Source organism: Mchenga conophoros, linkage group LG20 (genome assembly GCF_057382185.1).
Source record: "Mchenga conophoros isolate Kocher_MC1m ecotype Shallow Benthic linkage group LG20, M_conophoros_male_GT1.1, whole genome shotgun sequence".
In the NCBI taxonomy this organism is placed as follows: Eukaryota; Metazoa; Chordata; class Actinopteri; order Cichliformes; family Cichlidae; genus Mchenga; species Mchenga conophoros.
The window spans coordinates 33172999-33192958 of NC_140545.1; the positions used below are offsets into that span (position 1 = coordinate 33172999).

At 43.3% G+C, this 19960-nt stretch overlaps 3 protein-coding genes across 4 annotated transcripts in view; 2 read left to right on the forward strand and 1 right to left on the reverse strand.

The window, feature by feature from the left end:
- Window positions 1-865: 865 nt before the first annotated feature.
- Window positions 866-6846, reverse strand: abt1 (activator of basal transcription 1). 2 transcript variants are annotated; one of them, XM_085261077.1, is made up of 6 exons: window positions 6684-6846; window positions 6134-6546; window positions 4283-4633; window positions 2379-2554; window positions 2076-2261; window positions 866-1985 (listed from the first exon to the last, which is right to left on the reverse strand). In XM_085261077.1, the coding sequence occupies exons 2-6, from the start codon at window positions 6444-6446 to the stop codon at window positions 1803-1805; spliced, it is 1209 nt and encodes a 402-aa protein (XP_085117203.1). In that variant the 5' UTR covers window positions 6447-6546; window positions 6684-6846; the 3' UTR covers window positions 866-1802. The 2 variants fall into 2 exon arrangements, with proteins under 2 accessions (XP_085117203.1, XP_085117204.1); XM_085261078.1 differs by lacking the exons at window positions 6134-6546; window positions 6684-6846 and adding an exon at window positions 4769-4904.
- rad51c (RAD51 paralog C) lies at window positions 6648-7536 on the forward strand. Its single transcript, XM_085261021.1, has 3 exons — window positions 6648-6652; window positions 6728-6944; window positions 7036-7536. Exons 1-3 carry the CDS (start codon window positions 6648-6650, stop codon window positions 7534-7536), a joined length of 723 nt encoding a protein of 240 aa, XP_085117147.1.
- Window positions 7537-10145: 2609 nt separating this feature from the next.
- grm6a (glutamate receptor, metabotropic 6a) overlaps window positions 10146-19960 on the forward strand; it is a 33320-nt gene continuing 23505 nt past the window's right edge. Inside the window, exons 1-7 of the mRNA XM_085258984.1 lie at window positions 10146-10314; window positions 12444-13073; window positions 17100-17316; window positions 17395-17530; window positions 18818-18972; window positions 19089-19229; window positions 19321-19521. Of these exons, the coding sequence (XP_085115110.1) occupies window positions 12489-13073; window positions 17100-17316; window positions 17395-17530; window positions 18818-18972; window positions 19089-19229; window positions 19321-19521 (1435 nt within the window). The 5' untranslated portion in view covers window positions 10146-10314; window positions 12444-12488. The remainder of the gene's footprint in view (window positions 10315-12443; window positions 13074-17099; window positions 17317-17394; window positions 17531-18817; window positions 18973-19088; window positions 19230-19320; window positions 19522-19960) is intronic.

The following is a 19960-nucleotide window of genomic DNA, read 5'->3' on the forward strand; positions in this document are numbered from 1 at the left end:
AAATTGTTCCGAAAAGAAGCCAGTCGTTTGTTTGCTATACAAACAATTTAGTTAATAAGTCACACTTGGATATGAGGGATATTTTTTATACTTTTACTAAATAAAAAGTTAAATAATCACTTTGTTAGTAGCTCGTCACAAACACATAATTTGTTCGTTCATTGCTTTTCAATCTATAAAAAATGACCAAACATGACTGTTAGACCAGCAAGCTGATTCGCTGTTATGTCCATATCTTGACATAATGTGGAGAGTAACTGGACACGTGGAGTAATGTCCTTTAAGAAACAGGAAAAAAAGCCCTGACACATGTCTGGTCTTTGAGTTGATCCACTCATCACTGAAGCCTCATCACAAATGGTATCAGTGGAAGGGTGGCTACAAAGGAACATGACTCAAAAATCCTGCCTCAGGTTGTACAGAGTTTGGTTTAAGTAGTCATCAATACGTATGGAGGAGGTCAGGAGAGAGTGAGTGTCTGCAGCCATCTATAAAACAGCCTCTGTCATCATGTGGGTTTGGACTTCAGTGTTATTGGAGATTTTGTCAAAACTGATGGAATTATGAATGCAGAAGAGTATCAACATCTTTTGATACATAAAATACCATCTGTGGGGTCTAATTAGCAACAACTTCATTTTTGAACATGACAGTGATTGCAAACATACTGCCAATGCAGTAAAAGCTGCATATAAAAACACAATCAGTCATGGATCGGCCTCCCCAGAGCCCACACCTCATCATCACTGAAGCAGTGTGGGATCATCGTCACAGAGAACAAAAGGCAGCCGACATCCAAAGAACAACTTTGGAAAACTATTCCTGAAGGCTGTGGTGAAAAAATAAAGGCGTCATATCAAATATCGAATTTCATGCTCATGAACCCATGAGTTTATTCAAACTGTTTCCCAATTTCCTAACAAAATATCAAGAAACCAGGAGTGGCTCAAGACCTTTGAATAGTAATTCTCCAGTGATCAGCAGATCCAGCCCACAGAATTTGTCCCCAGTGATTTTCTTCTCTCAGAAATGACCCCAGCTTCTGTCCTCAAGCCTGATGACATGTGAGCTGATCCCGAAAAGATACCCAGGCAGAAATGTCTGCTCACCAACACTGCATCGCTGGAACAGCGCACAAACATTAACATAAAATAACACGTGAAGAAAAAATATTGAATCTTTCCAAAAATATTTTAATATAATCCAGAACTCCCACTCCAGACTCTCAGTGGACACTCACAGGGTAGCGTGTACCATATGAGGCCCTGTGGATCTTCGACTGCAGTCAAATATCTTTCTGAAGGTTTAAGAGACCTCGCAGCACCACATTCTGCTGAAGTGAGTATCAGAGAATTTCTGTCAGCAGCCCGGATCCACACATGGAAACTTCCTGCTCTGGTTAAACTAAGCTTGTAACGCCTGTTGGGAGTCATCACTGGGAAACGTGCTTCGAGGTGACAGACCAATCAGCATGTTTTAGCAGAATGCTAGCATCTTATGAGCAAACTCAACTTTGCTTTAATAAAATCTAAATATAAGTGTTGTGTATTTCAGCTCAGACATGTTAGCGGCACTGCCATTAGCTTCACTGGGCGCCCTCTTCTGTACCTGTAAGTTAATCACAACAATTTCTATACAATGAGCTGAAAAGGAAGTGGAATGACTCCTCCATATTGGCTCTCCTCCACTCCCTTTGCTCCGCCCCCTCCCCTGCCAAAACTGGCCTTTGATTGGTTGGGGAAAGGAATCTACACTTTCTATGGAAACATTGGTCCAGGAGTTCATGAAGCATCTCTCTGTTGTCATTGTGACGGTTTGGAGTTGAAAATTTTGGTCAGAAGCGAGACATTCGATTGGCTCTTCTGCTCCATGAGGCGGGCCTTGTCCAGGTGCTTCTGCAAAACAGAGTCCTTCTTCCTCTTCTTCTTCATCTGGATCTCCTCCTCCGTCTGGCGCTGAGTGAAGTCCCACGTCTTCTCTTCCACCTGACGATGACAAACAGTTTTAGAGCGAACGTGCGTCTCTGCCTGAGCAGGGCTAACATTCGTCGCTTCAGCTCGTGCTTCAGCATTTACCTGCTCTCCGTCTCTCTGCCTCTTCTTTCTCAGCTTGTCCAGGTGAGCGCTCTTCTCCACGTTGTTCAGGTAGAAGTTTGTTTCTCTCTTCGCCTGTGAAACTTCAGTCCTGAGCCTCTGGTTTAGGACCGTCTGCTCGTAGGCCAGCCGCTCACTCAGGTGAATCCACTGGAACCTGTGCAGGTACTGCGGACACAGGTAAGCAGTAGGGACAAATTATTTGACACTATGATGACATTAAACAACTGTCTGTCTGCATTTTCAGCGTAACCGGTGTGCATTAATAGGGAAGAAGAGACCTACCTTCATGCACCACAGGTCAGAGGAGAAGCGCTGGCGTTTCCTGGTTCCCATCGGCGTGTTGTGGAGCGACGCCGCCACTTTCTTAGCCACACGTTTATCTCTGAACTCCACCCATCCTTCTGTGAAGTCACACCTCCGCAGCCCAGCCTTCTTCTTCCGTTTCCTCACCTGTCTGTCTGCAAGATGAGCACATCGAACATTAACAGGTGATAAATATCTGAGGGGCTATGGTGAAAGCTTCACTTTTCCTCACTTGCTGTTCATGCAGTGGCGCTGACGTGTGAGATCAAGTGTTTAACATGGCTGAAACGTACCATCACAGGATCAGGTTAGCCTCTCAGAACTTTACCTGTCCCCCAACAGGACAGGTGGACCCACAAAACTGGTAGCCACGTTCTCCAACTCCACATCAGACCCACTGATTCAGGTTTTTTAATTTGTCACTCATTTGATCTTTGAGTGTACATTTTCTCAACACAGATTAGGTCCCTTAAACTTTTTTGGTGATAAATTTAGAATATTTATCGTAAAAATTTTAAACATGTTATGTTTCCTATATTTCAATAAAAACAAACCTTTTTGAAAGCAGCTGACTCAGTCTTATAGACATCCAAGGTCTCAATAAATACATCCGTTAAGAGTTTAAATAATGTTTAATAAAGATGTCACCAAACAGACTAGAAGTAAGGATATTTCCTCTATTTATTTTTATTTCAGTAAGCCTCCCAAGGCCCTAACATCTTTGTTAGTTAAAGATCTTTTGTTGGGATGATCAGGTCAGCGGTAAATCTGGAGTCGAGTTATAGAGCAGTACAGACCCGTTGCAGTTCGGGACATCTTGGCTTAACGCTGCCTCTTATTGATTTCTGGAGGAGGAGTTCTGTTTTCCTTTTAGGATGTTGTGGGCTGAAGTGAGATGTTCTGAAGGCTGACTCTTGCCCACATGTGATATAAAACCATTGACTGTAAAATTACAGCTCGAGTGCGTTTCGTGGAGTGTTTTATTTCGTATAAAATAACCCCTCGAGGGGAAACAGAACCAAAAAACAAGCAGAATGCAGACACTCGCTGAAAAATTCTGCTTTAAACATTTAGTATCGCTCCATAACAAAAGGCATCCACACAAGGTTTAAGTCTGAGAGTTCAGAGCACTGCCTGTCTGTAGGTTAATCAAAAAAAGGCATTTTTGGACTGGACCCTCTGGAATTTTTATATCCAGGAGAAGCTTTTAATTGTGTATTTTTTTTTTTCAGGACATAAACCGAAAGAACGAGATCGCGAATACAAGCGGCGGAAATGAGTTTCCTCCGAAGGGTGGCTGGTCTCTCCCTTAGAGATAGGGTGAGAAGTTCGGCCATTCGGGAGGGGCTCAGAGTAGAGCCGCTGCTCCTCCACACTGAAAGGAGCCAGTTGAGGTGGTTTGGGCATCTGACAAGGATGCCCCCTGGGCGAGGTTTTCCAGGCATGTCCCACCGGACGGAGGCCCCAGGGCAGACCCAGGACACGCTGGAGAGATTATATCTCTCGGCTGGCCTGGGAACGCCTTGGTGTTCCCCCGGATAAGCTGGAGGAGATGGCTGGGGAGAGGGAGATCTGGGCTTCTCAGCTCGGGCTGCTGCCCCTGCAACCCGACCCCGGATAAGCGGAAGAAAATGCATAGATGGATGGACATAAACTGTGAAAAATGAAACAGTGACCCTTGTTTCATTTTTTTTAAATTCCATCACTCCCAGAAACACCCAGAAAGCACAGAGAGCTGGTACTCTAGATTACTGATCCAGGTACAGTTTGTTTTCGTTCATTCGTTAGTGTTGTGTGTGTATCGAATGAGTATATCTGCACCACATACTGTCTGTGTTATACTGTGGTAGTAATATCTGTGTGTATTCTGGTAGTACTTGTACCTTCAGGCTGTAGAAATATGCGTCCGATCTCTCCGTACACTGATAGCAGGTTCCTCAGCTGTTTGGGGCGGAACCTCGGAGGAATATGACCCAGGTAGATGATTCCAGGGACGCACTTCCTGTCCTGAAATACGTTCTTTACCTTCTTCTTCTTCTCTTTTACCTCAACAGCGTCTTTGTCACCAACATCTTTATCCTCATCATCTCTTCTGTCTGCAGCAGCTCCCTCCTCCTCCTCCTCATCATCATCAAAATCACCATCTTCCCGCTTCTCCTCCTCGTCTTGTTCTTCTTCATCTTCAGTCTGAGCAAGCGCCTTCGTGTCCTCGTCTTCCTCTCTTCTCTCCATCTCTATAAAACAAAACGTGTTTGCACGTGACTCAGACTGAAGAGATAATCGCGAGAGCAGCAAAACTGGACCCAGAATAACTTCCGCGTGCAGACTTTTTCAAACTAAAACACTTAAAACTCACAATAAATGCTTACTTTAGGTTTCTTTGACGAACTTCTGTCACAGTTATGTTTCACGTGCGCAAACCGTCGCATGTGATTGACGAAACAGAGCGTCGCACTAACAAAGATCAGCTGACAGTTGACTTCCGGTTATGCCTTCAAAATAAAACATTAGGTGGGCGTTGTATAATCTTCTTTCATAAAGGAAAAAATTTTGTCTTTCCCCAGCAGTTTATTTGTTGAAACAATTTTTTAATCAGATTTATTTATTTATTTATTTATTTATTTATTTATTTATTTATTGTGTGAAATGATGTCAAAGCTGGGGGAGGTGGGCAAAATGTACCTTAAACTCCATAGCATTTTTATTAAAGCTTTAGGTATTACCTGTTATTTTACTACTACGTTCTGCTGTATTATTATAGCCATCGCTGCGTGGCAGTACAGAAATAATGAAAAACTTCTCAATTACAACATTAAAGTGGTATACACATTAATGGACTAGTATGTCTGATTCATTAGTGCCATGGATATGATTCTGAATAATTAGTTATAAAGTATTTTCACATGCTGAACTTCATGTACTGTTACTTCTGTAGATTATGATATTTACTTAAATAAAGAGTCTGAAAAATCATTTCTCGACTTTGTAAAATATTTCTTAAAAACAATATGATGTTGAATTCTAGCGCAGCTCCATCTTTAGGACATTGGCGGTTCATGAGTCTAAAAATCCTGCAGTGTTTTTCTCTACAAACTTTAATCTAAGCTGTATTTCTTCCACCTTGTTTTTTCAGTTTAATAAATCCCAGGAACCATGTTCTGCACTCAGTCATCGAACCTTCAGGAAACCTGGCGAGAAATGCTGCAAACAGGAGGATCCCAAATTCAGGACCAATATTAGATTTATTTATTTTTTCAAAAAGTGAAACAAGAGATCATTAACAGCTGAAGGAAGTCAAACGGCTCTTATTTTGAAATTCAATCCGGATGTAAGTTTTTGTTTTCGCGTGTGAAACGCACGCCGGTGACGGCGGGTTGCTTTGAAGCTGTTAGCGTTTAGCAGCGGAGATGCAGAGACCGGTGTCCAGTTTGCCTCTGAGCCAGGCTGTGAGGCTGAAACTGGGTAGTGCTGGTTTCCAGCTCACCGCGGACCTATTGGACTTCAAACCGGACAAGCTTAGCAAAGGTACCGCTCCATTTCCCCCCACAGTTCCCAAAAACTCCGGTCAAAATGTGTCACATTTTAGCTCGTCTGTCTTTTAAAGCCCTGCAGCAGTAAAAATCACAGCTAAAACAGGTTCACAGCGTCCTGGTAACTCATGGTTTTCTCATAGCCTCTGAGAAGACCGTTTGTAATAAGGAGCAGGGATGGCTGAAAGCTGTTTGTTTGTTTACCTTTTATATTCTGCTGAAATGCAGACTTATGGACAGGAAGGTGCTCAAAACACTGACACTGAACTGAGTCACGTTCTTCATCACAATAAACATCAGGCTGCTTTTTATGTGAAACACAGCTGAGCCTTTGGAAGAAAACAAGTACGTGAGATTTATCGAGGAGTTTCATTTCAGAGACCGGCCTGAGCGAAGAGGAGGCTGTGGAGGTGCTGAAGGCTGTGAAAGGTGGAGGAGGAGGAGGCGGAAGTGGTGACATCTCAGCATCTCTGACCGCTCTGGAGCTCCTGCAGAAGGAGGAGGAGTTAAGGAGCATCGTGACATTCTCCTCTCAGCTAGACGAATGTCTCGGAGGAGGAATCCCTGTCGGGAAAATAACGGAAGTCTGTGGAGTTCCGGGAATCGGAAAAACGCAGCTGTGGTAAGAAATACACACACACACACACACACACACACACACACACACACACACACACACCATCATCTATAACCTTACAGATGTTTTGGAGCTGTGATGATGGCGTGAGGAAAACAGTCGAGGAAAATTAGTCACCGTGATGTGGATCAGTAAAGTGAGTGATGATGTCGCCCTTTCAGTCTGCAGCTGGCGGTGGATGTTCAGGTGCCTCAGTGCTTCGGGGGGGTCGAAGGTCAGGTGATGTTTATTGACACAGTGGGCAGCTTCCTGCTTCAGAGGGTCACCGACATCGCAGCAGCCGCCGTTAGACACTGCTCCTTATTGGCTGAGGACGATGAGCAACGAGCCGCCATGGAGACCTTCACCGTGGAGACCATCCTGTCCAACATCTTCTTGGTAATGTCTACTAAGTGATGTATGCAGTGATGTCACTATGCATCTGCAAACTTCTAAAATTCTGATTGGCTCTCTATCTCGCCTCACTCAGGTGCGTTGCCATGACTATGTGGAGCTGCTAGCTGAGCTCCATCTACTTCCTGACTTCCTGTCCCAGCATCCAAAGATCCGCCTCCTGGTGATCGACAGTGTGGCATTTCCTTTCCGCCTGCTCTTTGACGAGCTTTCACAAAGGACACACCTCCTTAATGGCGTCGGCCAGCAGCTAATCACCATGGCAATAAACCATAACATTGCAGTGGTAATCACCAACCAGATGACGACCCGGATCCGGGACGGCCAATCGCACATTGTCCCTGCCCTTGGGGAGTGTTGGGGCCACGCCCCTACAATCAGGCTCCTCCTACAGTGGGAAGGGTCGCGGCGTCTGGCGACCATCTTTAAGTCTCCATGTCACGTGGAAACCATGGTGCAATACCAGATCACCCCCGAAGGCTTCAGAGATGCCGATCAATCAGAAATGGCGCACAGCAAACGGCCTCGAATGGACACTGACCAATCAGCTGCTGAGCCAAAAGACACAAGCAGCTGATTATTGGGAAACTGTCCAGTAAGAAGAGGCTGATTGAGCATTTGTCTTGTGTGGATTTAATGACACTGCTGTGTTCACACAGGAGGTTCCTGTTTAAATAAAGTTCAGTTTGAGTCCAGCAGGTGGAGACACAGAACTGGTTATCAGTCAGTGGCTCCTCCTGTCTGCGCCGTTCATCCCTGACTTTCCCGAGCAGATGCTGAATACTTCTGCGTTTAGAGAAGCTGCTCTGCAGAAGAGCAGGGGTCAGAGGTTAGAGGGTGGCCCTCTTGCTTGCATATTCTTCATATTTAGATATGTCAATATTTATAGAGGGAGATTAGCACTACAGACACATCTGGATTCATTTAGTTTATTAAAACATTGTTTCTGTTGTTTCTACTGAGACGATCTTGTCTTACCCTCAGGTGCAACACACATTACTGTTGTGTTCAAGCTTTTCTTCTGCTGGAAATAGGCAGAAACACTGGCTCGTTTCCAGTCCACCTTCTCAGTCCATGATGAGTGTGATTCTGTTTAGAGTGCCTAAGGGTCGCTTAATTAAGGGGTGGGGTAGAAATACAGCGGCGAGCTTTGGGATGTCCTCGCTTTTCACTGATGGAAAACAAGAGGATTGATGTGTTAAAGCTTCTTACTGACTGATGACTATAAGCATCAAGCCACAATGGAGAGCTTCATGACTGCTTGTAGAAATCGTGTCTGGAATTTTCACCTGTTGAGTTTAAATTTCATTTAGGTCAAGTCAAAGTCAAAAAAACTTTATTTATCCCTGAGGGGCAATTAAGATAAAGTTTTTTGACATGAAATGGATTTATTCTTTTCTTTTATTATTGTGACAGCAACAATTAAAATAATGAACTTCATTGATGAAGCACCTTTCAGATCCAGCCATTTTTGGACAAATGTTATGGCCAGGGTCGCCACCAAGGGGGGCCAGGGGGGCCACTGGCCGCCCCCCAAAATTTACAAGACTGTCCAGTCTTGGTTATTTTAAACATGAGCACAAGAGACAGGAAGACACTTCACAGTGAGTTGAAATATTGTGTATCATTTTGAATTAACTGTATACAATTCTTTTGTCATGCCTTCACGATTTCCCGTCGTCCCTTCCTTCGTTGTGTCCCTGCACTGTTCTGTTTTTGGTGCGCCATCTCAATATTTTTAGTGGCCCCCATATGAAAAAAATTCTGGAGGCACTCGTGGTTATGGCTTCAAAATCCAGACGCTAACAGCAATGCCCGGTGTCCATCTTTTATATACAGTCTGTCTTTTCTCATGGGAGGGTCCACACACAAAGCCTGTTGGGGTTACTTCAGGTAGGACATCTGACATAAATACAAATCTAGCAAATTAAAACATGTCGAGCTGCCTGCTGTGCCGTTGTGAATAAGGGAGCAGCTGAAAAAAGCTTCTTCAGTGTGTGGATTTTCCACACAGAAGTAAGGAGAGAAAGGGCAACTAATAAATAAACACCATCTCCCATGATGCACTTCTGCTGACATGATTGGCAGCTGCAGAAATAAACTGAAATAATTTCAAAGAAGTTTTTGTCATTCCGAACTTTTTTGTTATTATTATTGTTTTTGACACTGAATATTTACAGGCAGATGTTCCCTAGCAACAGATGTTGTTATCACTACACACAGGAAGATCAAAGTGGGTTTAAACATCAGGAGGTAAACACTGAACACCTGTCCGACACCTGAGCAGGTAAACACTCAGAAGTGACGGAAGCCAGCAGTGGTGGCTGTCGGTAAACAAAGGGTCAGCTTGGTACATTTTGGGCACTTTTCAGGGCATTTCTTATAACTGCTGCCCAGAGATGTTTCTGAGTTACAGAAATTGGATATGCCTATGCTTTATTAAAAGTAGGGTGGTTACTGGTTTCTCCAGCTTAGTGAAGACCAAACAGAAGTCCTTCAGCACAGATTTGTGCCTAAGCTAAAGGAAACTGCAGGTCCTTTTCAGAAACCTCGGCTTTCACTACAGATGTTCACTCACTTAAAAATGTTAATGCTTTTATTTCATCACCCCTGGATTGCTGTTGTTCATTGTTCATTTGTCTTCGTAAAACCTCCTCATTAGCTTCAGAGTCCACTTTAAGAATCTGGTTTTTAGTTGTAGAGCTCCGTATGGACGGTGAATCACCCCCATCTCTCAGCCTGAGATCGGTGGATTCAGTCTGTTTATAAAAAATTACTCAATATCATTCTTTTAAACTTGTTTATAGGTAACTTTTTTGTTGTGAAGCATTTTATATTTACCTTGAAATGTCCTATATAAGTAAAATTGTACTTTTTGTCACACCTGACCTTCAGAGATCGACTCTAAAATAATCACTGGGCTAAATTAAAAAGCTAATAATAAAGTAAAAACATGTTCACGGAACACACACACCTACTTTCTCGTTGTGTGCTCGCAAAGACCCTCATTAACATGATTCAACCTGATTTGCGGAAACCTTCAAACAGCAGCGAGCAAAACGTGGTCCTCGCGCTGCAGGGAAGTCCTCAGCCCAGTCCTCATAAGGATGGTAAAACCAGTGCACGCCGAGCGTTAGTGTGCATGTTTTAATTAGACAGACAGACAGGCAGGTGGAGAGACAGACGGGATATTCAGTCCGCTGATTGGAGGAGCAGCAGGAGGTGAACCGGAGTTTGACTCAGTCGCCGGGACCAGCGGAGAGTTTACCGGAGAGGAGCGGCGGCTGTCTGCGGACCTGCAGGCGGAGCGGGTTCGGGACTGAGCTCGGACCGCGAGGAGAGGGATCCCGCTGCGGTGAGTGCAGAACCTGGTGAAGGAAAACCAGTCAGAGAAAATGATTCCAGCAGAACCAGTGAATGAAACCAGTCCACGATACAGCAGGACTATCAGGCGAACACGGAAAACAAGCTGCTTTTATGTAATGGTCAACTGTGAGGGTTATTTTTCTTTTAAACCCAGATAACTGATTAACCTCCGGGGAGGAGTGAATGTGATGTGCAGCACGCATTTGGCTGTGTAAACATTCAATGAGCTGAACTCATCTGATCAATATATTTGTGACTTAACTGATCAATAAATAGATACATGAAAGTGATTAATGTCTATGTTCTGATGGTCGCTCTATTACTGTTAAACTTTAGATTGCTTTTTTCAATAATATTGAATTTTTGGAGGATGTTGAGCTGAGAGATGCTTCTTGCCTCACACGCTGCAGATCATTTTTTCAGGACTTCCATCTTCCTCTTTGAAGACTCATTCTGTTGAAAGCCCCTCCGGCTCACTGATAACAGGCTCTCGCTGCTCTTCAGTAACCACCAGGCTCACTGGATGATCCTGTTAATAAAATCTTAATTTAAGATTAAAATATGACACATATCAAACTGACTTTCTACTTCAAGAACAAACTGAGCTGCTGATGGATCCAACATCCTTAATTAAATTCAGCACAGACATAAGTTTCTGACTTTCACTCAAAAGTAAAAAAGGTTAAGTCTGCATTTTTTTTCAGTACTAGGAAACAAAATTTTTCCATGAATATAGAGATAATGCTTTACCAGGGAGTGCTTAGTGAGAATACATCATCTGATCATTACTAGACTGCTAATCTAATCAGGAAGTGTTCCTCTGGGAAAATCAAGAAGGAAGGAGGAGGAAAAGATCTGAGTGAAGCTGGAGTCTCGTTAACATGGCTCGCACTTTTGTTTAATTTGTGTAAAAAGCGGTTTTTCTTTTTTTTATGGTGAGTTTGAAACATGCAATTAAGCTTATCTTTGGTCTTCTCTGGTGCTTTCATCTGCCACGTACGATGTGTCAAACTGCTGAAGGAGCAAAAAATAAAGAGTACAGTAGAGCTTAGAGATTTGGAGCATTTTATCTGATTCAACTTTAATTTGATTAGTAGTGTGTTAAATGGCAGTGATTATTGGAGTCATTCATCATTAGATAGTTTATTATTTCTAACGGAGGTTTGGAGACAGTGACACTGACAAAAGGATAAGAGGTGGTGCAAGGTGCAAAAGACAGCTCAGCGGTTTGGAGGCAAAGTTAGAGACATGAGGTTGAGAAGGTTTGGACATGTGCAGAGGAGCAGATATATTGGATAAAGGATGCTGAATATGAAGCTGCCGGGCAGGGGAAAAGGAGGAGCACAGAGAAGATTCATGGATGCAGTGAAAGAGGACATGCAGAGTGTTGAGGGGATGGTTTAGAGGGTGCAGTGGAGGTAGATGATCTGCTGTGGTGACCCCAAAAGAGAGCAGGTGGAAGAAGAAGAACAGAGCCAGCTTTTCCTCTGTTCCACTGGAACTGTGATTGCTAATAAAGTTTATCTCTTTAAAATGTTAGCACAGCTGAAAACTGCTGTGATCATCAAAGAGGAAGTAATAAATCTGGCGAACTGAGTGTGTGAAGCAACTGTGGGTTTGACTGTAGCCTCAAAATGCCCCTAAAAGCTAAACTGTGCGCTTGTCCTTTCACAGCCTCGCAGAGTTTGGCTCTGACCGTTTAATGAAGCAGCCATTTGAGGACCTGTGCCAGTTTCTGTTTGTATTTTGCTTATCACATTTTTGTGGTGATATGTGATAGCACAGCAAACACAAATTGTATCAAATTTATTTCATTTTGTTAATTTCCATCATGGAGCTGAAATAAAGTTCACGCCATCCTGTTGGCCATTATCAAACCCACACAAGCTGATTCTTCTGACTCTGAACTAGACACATTTTTTCCTAATGTAGTGAAATATTGCCTCTGTATGCCTACACAGAGAACCAGTCTAATGAGTTATGATTATTATGCAACAGTTCTGATCATTTTCAGGCTATATTAGATCAACCCAGGTCTTATTTTCTTCACAAAAACCAGGACAATCTTTGAGTCGTAGTGGAGTTACTGACACCACTGACTGTTTCTTGTCTCCTTAGGTTTCCACAGCAGGATGAAAGCTCAGTTCTGAACATCACCTCAGTATGACATCATCAGGCCCTGCCCTATCCTCTCTCCCCCTCTGCCATCATCGTCATCTTCATTACCTTCATGTCTTCTTCTGCACTTTCTACCAATATCATCTGTGGCCCCGCCTCCTGCTATCTCTCTGCCTCTGGACTGGTGGACAGGTGGTCCAGGTGAGCGCTTCTCACCAGCACTTCCACCCCCACTCCATAAAGATACCAGGTGACATCACTCTGGGCGGGCTGTTCCCCATCCATGCCCGCGGACCCCATGGTGTAAATTGTGGGGAGCTAAAGAAGGAAAAGGGGATCCACCGCATGGAGGCCATGCTGTACGCTCTGGACCAGATTAACAGCGACCCTGAGCTGCTGCCAAATATCACACTTGGGGCCCGGATCCTGGACACCTGCTCCAGAGACACCTACGCTCTGGAACAGTCACTCACCTTTGTTCAGGCTCTTATCCAGAAAGACACATCCGACATTCGCTGCTCCAATGGCGAGCCGCCCATCATCCGAAAGCCGGAGAGGGTGGTGGGAGTGATCGGAGCATCAGCCAGCTCTGTGTCGATCATGGTGGCCAACATCCTGCGGCTTTTTGAAGTAAGAGCACACCTGTCTTTATACAGCATGAATATAGAGATTATAGCGAGTTAGCCCTAAAGATGGTTAAAATAACTGGAGGTTGTGAAGTATTGAACTAAAAACTGAGAGATTACTCAGTATTTACTCCACACAGAGCAAAATACATCAAATGTCTTGTTTTAGATTACATGGGGTTGCAAAAAGACTTCATAAACATACACTGGTGCTGGAGACTGGTGCACATATGGACTGGGATCCCTTTAAAGTAAGGTAATGAACAAGAAATAGAGTGGCTATTGGAGTATATGTATCACTGGCATCATTTGGATGTTAAAGAGCTTCTTGGTGGATATTCTTGAGCAGTTTGAATTTATAGAAAATAATTTTTGAAAAGCAACTGTGGAGGGGAAGGAGTTCAAACACAAAAGCTGGGCAAAATCCCAACATTGTTGGTCAGATTAAATCTGGTAAATCCAAAAATGGAGACCTTATTGTTTGTTAGATTACAATTACAAAACAATAAGTATAATTTCCCAGTCAGATTAGACTCTGCACAGTTAACAAAGGGATAATGCCATTGCATAATGAAACAAGAACACAGCAGTGTGAGTTAAATCAGGTGTAGAATGAAGTTCAGTTTATTTTATATTAGATCATCATTTACAACAAAAAATTGTTTAGAAAGTTGAGAATTTGTTAGTTTATTTTTTATTTTACTTCATGGTTTATTTATTTCATTTTTGAACGACATAAATTCTTCATGTAAGTGAAATTAAAATGTGTGTTCATTTGTATGGTGGTCTGAAAAACACGTGCAGAATTAGATTTGTTTTTTTCAAGTTCATTCTTTATTTATTATTTATACAGCACTGATCCATTCAAAGCAGTTTCTATTTCAAGATAAAAACCCTTGGACTCACTCTATAGAGAGAAGGCCAACTGTTCTCCTATTAGCAACATGAGGGAGAATAAAACACCCTTTTAACAGGAAGCCGCCTCGAGCACACTTAGAAAAGATCATAGGGAGACAACAAACAAAATAATAATAACACACATTGTTGATTTAGCCCAGGAGCCGATGATACCAGTACGAGGAGGTGTAAGAATAGCAGTGACAAAGCACAAACTACAGGAGACCAAAAACGCAAAGTTAATGATATTCAATAGTTATTAATAACACATAAATGCAGGGAGAGCAAAAGACAGCAGAGTTGGTTGAGGTGGTGAGTGCATTATAAGAAGCCCCCCAGCAGTCTGGGCAATATTGAAGCATAACCTTATGGATGGATCTCAGTAACCTCATTCAGCGCTGACGATAAGACCGTGACCCAGACTTTGACCTGTAAAGTTTAAAAAGTACCGGCTCTATCACAGAAGCCTGTTTGCATCATTCTTCATTAACATGAACTAAATGCAGGACTGAGATCCAGCAGGACAAATATGGAGACGAGTCCATGTGTGAGTCTTTGAGGAGATAGTTAGAGGCTGTCAGCGTTAGAGGCTGGATATCAGCTAAAAGGCTCAAAGTTAAAGGTTTATATATGCAGCCCAGCCGTCCCCAAACTTTTTTGTGCCACGGACGGTTTAATGTCAGACAATATTTCCACCACCGGCCTTTAGGTGTTGTGGATAAATGCAACAAAATAAAATGATACGACCAAAACATAAACTGTGGTATTTTTTTTAAATATAATAATAAATTCTGTTTGTAATTGTGTAACTTTATTAGCAACGTCCTCCTGAAATGCACCGACAACATTGAGAGTAACACCCTCCTCTCTGCCCCTTAGTGCTCTCTGGTCACTATGGTAATGTGTAAATATTTATTTCAAAATAAGACACAAAACTACAACAGGGAAGACCCAGGGAAACTGAGTTAACAACAAAACCCCTCAAAACCATAAATTTCACACCCGAGCCGGGTTTGGATGGAATATTGAGGTTGGTTTAGAAGCAAGCATCTGTGCTTGGTGATGTATCTGGGCCATCTGCAGGAAGCAGCTGAAGATCAAAAAACGAACCACAGCCTTTATTTATATAGAACTTCATAAAGTATTTAATATGAGAACTAAAGGATTACAAGGCTCAACAGAGCTGTGACCCTTTTGTGTTAAAAAGAAGCCTGAAGTTGTTCTTGGTTTCTTAATGATGAATATGAGTATACCCGCCACCACAACTTCTATAGATTAGCATTTTTGAATTGTACAATTTCTCTGAGTTGTTTCTTTTGGTTTCAAAGGGGCTGCATCAACTTAATCGACTTATGTAGGAGTACACTTTAGATCGCCGCTCTCTGTCATATATCAAGAGTGACTGTATTATAATAATTAAATGTGGTGTCTGGCTTTCATTTTCAGTATCTATAGTTCAGGTTTCCCATTTTGGGTGCAAAACTAAGAGCAGTCAAGTGTAGGTTGATTGTGCATGTGTGTTGTAATGGTGCTTTTTGCAGATGCCACAGACAAATTTCACCCACAGACCCATGCATATACAATATGTACGTATCTTCTAGGTGTGGATGGTGAAGACACCACTATCTTAAAACTGCCCTCCTTATAAGAGCTTTGTGGTCAGCAGGCAGTGGCTCTTGTTAGAAAAACATGAAAGGGCATTGGGTTCAAAGGTATGCTTTCAGATGATTGTGCAGTATTGTTTGGTTTCTCAGTCAGATCCGCCCCTCTTTCATAACAACCCAGACAGCAACGGCATTGATTTTACAACCTAGTAGGTGATGTCACGACGATCACGCCCATGTTTTCTATACAACCCATAACTTCTTATGGATTGTGTATATATATATAAGGATGGCTAATCTGGTTTAACATACACTCTTAGAGACAGACAGGTACAGTAGGGCAGACAGTGAATGGATGAAGCCGTCTGGTTGGTGGATTAATGTTTTAAACAGACACTTTGTGTCTGGATGACTGACTGACTCTAATGAAAGCTTTTAATGACTCTGTTACGGGTGCTCTCTGTGTGCGTTTTTGTGAAGATGTGTGTCCTCAAATTAGGTCAGATTTTTAAAGGGTTTTTGAGCGTTCAGAGCCGGGTTTGAAGGTTCAGTCTAGAACCGGGTTTACACTCCTGACTGAGTGTCCGTGAACCACACACACGTGTCTCGGGTATATTTTCAGCAGCTGAATTTTAAAGCAAACCCCAGCAGAATACACGTAATCACACATTACAAACTTCAGCTTCTGGCACATATGGAGCCCCATCTGTATTAAATCATGACTGTTATGTTTTGACCGATGAATGGAAAGTGCACTGAAAGCCATTTTCTCCATTTACGTACTTTAAGCTCATGATTTGGGATGGGTGTCGTGCTCAGAGACACTGCTGCATGTATACTAGAACAGCCAAGTGTCAAACCACCAACCTTACAATTATAACCCAATGGATCCCATGAGCCATAGCTACCAAATTTAGCAAACTGGTCAATTAGCTGCAAGCAGCGTTATCTGCGTTAACGCCTTCTTTTATAGAGAACCGAAAGCTGAGAGGACCCGATCACCTGAGCACAGACCTGCACCCCTGCTAGGTGATGTCACAGAGAGTTGGTGGGGGGTTGATGGTGCCATGGAGCGTTCCTAGGTGCTCACTGTTGACATAAATTAAGTGCAGAGATAAAAGTGAAGGCTGTAAAGTGAGACTCAGTTCATGTCTGTTTCGCTCCACTGAGGATTCTCCCTGATGATGATGATGGCTGTCATAACGAGGTCTGCTCTCATTAATGTGAAGACCTTCATTATTTTGCTCACAGACACACACACATACACACAGGCGCAGTGTTGTGCGTTAATGTGATTGTTATTCTGTTTATTGAGGCTCTGACACACATTCTGCTCAGCTGTTACACAACATTAATCCTCTATGTGCGTGCGTGTGTGCGTATTGTGTTCCGGGCCTGTTAAACTCCAGCAGTGTCTCCAGTCTGACCAGTGTGTTTAATTTAACCTGAGCGCTGACTGTCAGGATAAAGGACGCGTCTTTGATCAGATTCTGTTTAAACCTGTCACCTGTTGGATGATTGTCTCTCAGATCCCTCAGGTGAGCTATGCATCCACAGCTCCGGAGCTCAGTGATAACAACCGGTACGACTACTTCTCCAGGGTGGTTCCTCCGGACTCATACCAGGCTCAGGCCATGCTGGACATCGTCAAAGCCATGGGCTGGAACTACGTGTCCACCCTGGCCTCGGAGGGTAACTATGGAGAGAGCGGAGTCGACGCCTTCATGCAGATCTCCAGAGAGGCTGGTACACAGAGCTTTCTTTCAACTTGCGTGTTTTTCTTGATCTGTCCATCTCTTGGTAACATCTTTCTTTTTATGTCAGGTGGGGTGTGTATCGCTCAGTCGGTGAAGATTCCTCGCGAGCCAACAGCTGGAGAGTTTGACAAGATCATCAAACGTCTGATGGAGACGAGTAATGCCAGAGGCGTGATCATTTTTGCCAATGAGGATGACATCAAGTAAACACAAACACACAAACATCACTTTGTAGAAATCCCCTTTTTATTTATGTAGCAACAGTTCACAACAAGGTCCGTTTCATAACTGTCTCACTGTATGGTAAAGACCATGAAGTATTAAAGAGAGAACTACAATTACACAATCCCCAGTGAGAAAGCATTTGGCAACAGTGGGAAGGAAGAACTCCTTTGTAACAAGAAGAGATCTCCAACACACCAGGGGCAGCCATTTCTGGTGACATTATAGGAAGGTTCAACAATCCTATGGGAGCTTAAATAAGGGATGCTTCAGCTGATTCAGCACTTACTTTAACCTTTAATAAAACCCAAACTGAGAGCTGGCTCCACTGATAGCTGAAGGCGCTGCCTCCCATTTTCCTTATTGAAACTCTAAAGAACCATAAGTAAGCCTGCAGTCTAAAAGCGAAGCGTTCTTTTGGTATAATATGACACTTTGAAGTCTTTGAGACACAATGGAGCCTGATCATGAAACTTTGTATGTGAGGAAAACGATTTAACAGGGAGCCAATGAGCAGAAGCCAATATGGGACACATATGTTCTCCATTTCTAGTCCCTTTCAGTAATCACTGCAGCTTTTTGTGTCCACTGAAGGCTTTTCATGGAGCTTTTAGAGCAACCGGATAATAAAGACTTACAATAGTCCAGCTTAGAAACAAATGCATGAACTAGTTTTTCATCAGCACTTTGAGACCAGATGTTGCTGATTTTGGCAATATTGCACAGATGAAAGTGGGCGGTCCTAGAAGTCTGTTTAACAAAAAACCCAACCTGACCACAACTAAGTCCATTAATCCTTTTACGTTTAGTCCAGATCAGGAGTTTTGACCAGCAGTGCAGGTGATTAGACACTATGAAAAACCAGTGACCTCCAAAAACCACCAGCAGATATTTTACAACATTGTCATAATATGAAGAACTTATTGGAACTTTTCTCAGGTTTAACTGATTTTATTTTACTTCTCAACCGTTTAAGGTTGATGGAATTCGAAGTGTTCTGAAAATCTTGTTAATGCGATAACTCAAGAAGGAAGTCAGAATTTTCAAATTAATACCATAGTTGCATCTATTAAAAACTCAGATGAGTTTCAATCTCTTTGACCTTGACCTCAAGGTCAGAGGTCAAGTTTTCTGGGGAATGAGGCGACTTTGAAATCGATACCATATGTGTGTCTGCTCAGAGGCTGAGGAGTAGCAATGGCAGCGGACTCATCCTCATGTGTTGTCACATCACTTACTGTCTGATTCTTTCTGTCTCTTTCTGGTAGGCGTGTCCTTGAGGCAGCAAAACGTGCTAACCTGACGGGCCACTTCCTGTTTGTGGGGTCAGACAGCTGGGGTGCAAAAAGCTCACCGGTCACTGAGCTGGAGGATGTTGCCGAGGGTGCAGTCACCATCCTGCCAAAGCGGGCTTCGATTGACGGTAAAACCAAGAAAACAAAAACGCAACAGGCTGGAATCCCAAAAAGTTGATTCATCTGGACGTTTTCAGACTCGATGCTGTTTGTGTTTTATGCGTGTTATACTTTTGTTGTGCAGGGTTTGATCAGTACTTCATGACTCGCTCCCTGGAGAACAACCGCAGGAACATCTGGTTTGCTGAGTTCTGGGAAGACGATTTCAGATGTAAACTGACCCGGCCTGGAATCAAACTGGACCCCGATAAGAAGAAATGTACAGGTGTGGCTACACCTGAAGGGCGTCTGGGACCAGCTGTGAGTCAACTTATCGAGTAGTTTCCCATTATATGACACAGTGTGTGTTCCTGCAGGTGACGAGAGGATCGGACGGGACTCGCTCTACGAGCAGGAAGGAAAGGTTCAGTTTGTGATCGATGCGGTCTACGCCATGGCTCACGCTCTGCACAACATGCACCAGGATATGTGTCCCGGCAGCTCCGGAGTCTGCAACAACATGGACCCTGTGGAGGGACAAGTGCTGCTGAACTACATTAGAACCGTCAACTTCAATGGTAAGAAAACACGCAGACAAAACATTACACTGTTTTACGGTAACAGTGCTTTACCTGAAGTAAGGATACGAATGTGTCCTCATACTCAGACCTGGTCTTGAACCTTGGCTCGTGAGGCATTGTGGTTGCTAGAGGAATGGGCAGAGAGCTTGGTTTGGTTGCTATTGTAAAACTGGTTCCATGGACATCATCTCTCTGGGGAAAAAACGTGATGCCAACTGGGTGTAATTCGTCTCCGCACTCTGGAAACAAACCCTTGGAGAGCAGCTGGACTGCCTTTCCGGAGGTATCAAGGTTGGGATTCACACTACGTGGCAGTAGTAAGAAAAACAAGTGGCCCGAGGGGCGGATGCTGTCATATGTGGGTGGTAAACATTAAATTGGCATTTTTGAAGCACCAAAACACCTGAGGACCAGGATGTGGTCAGGTGTACATCTT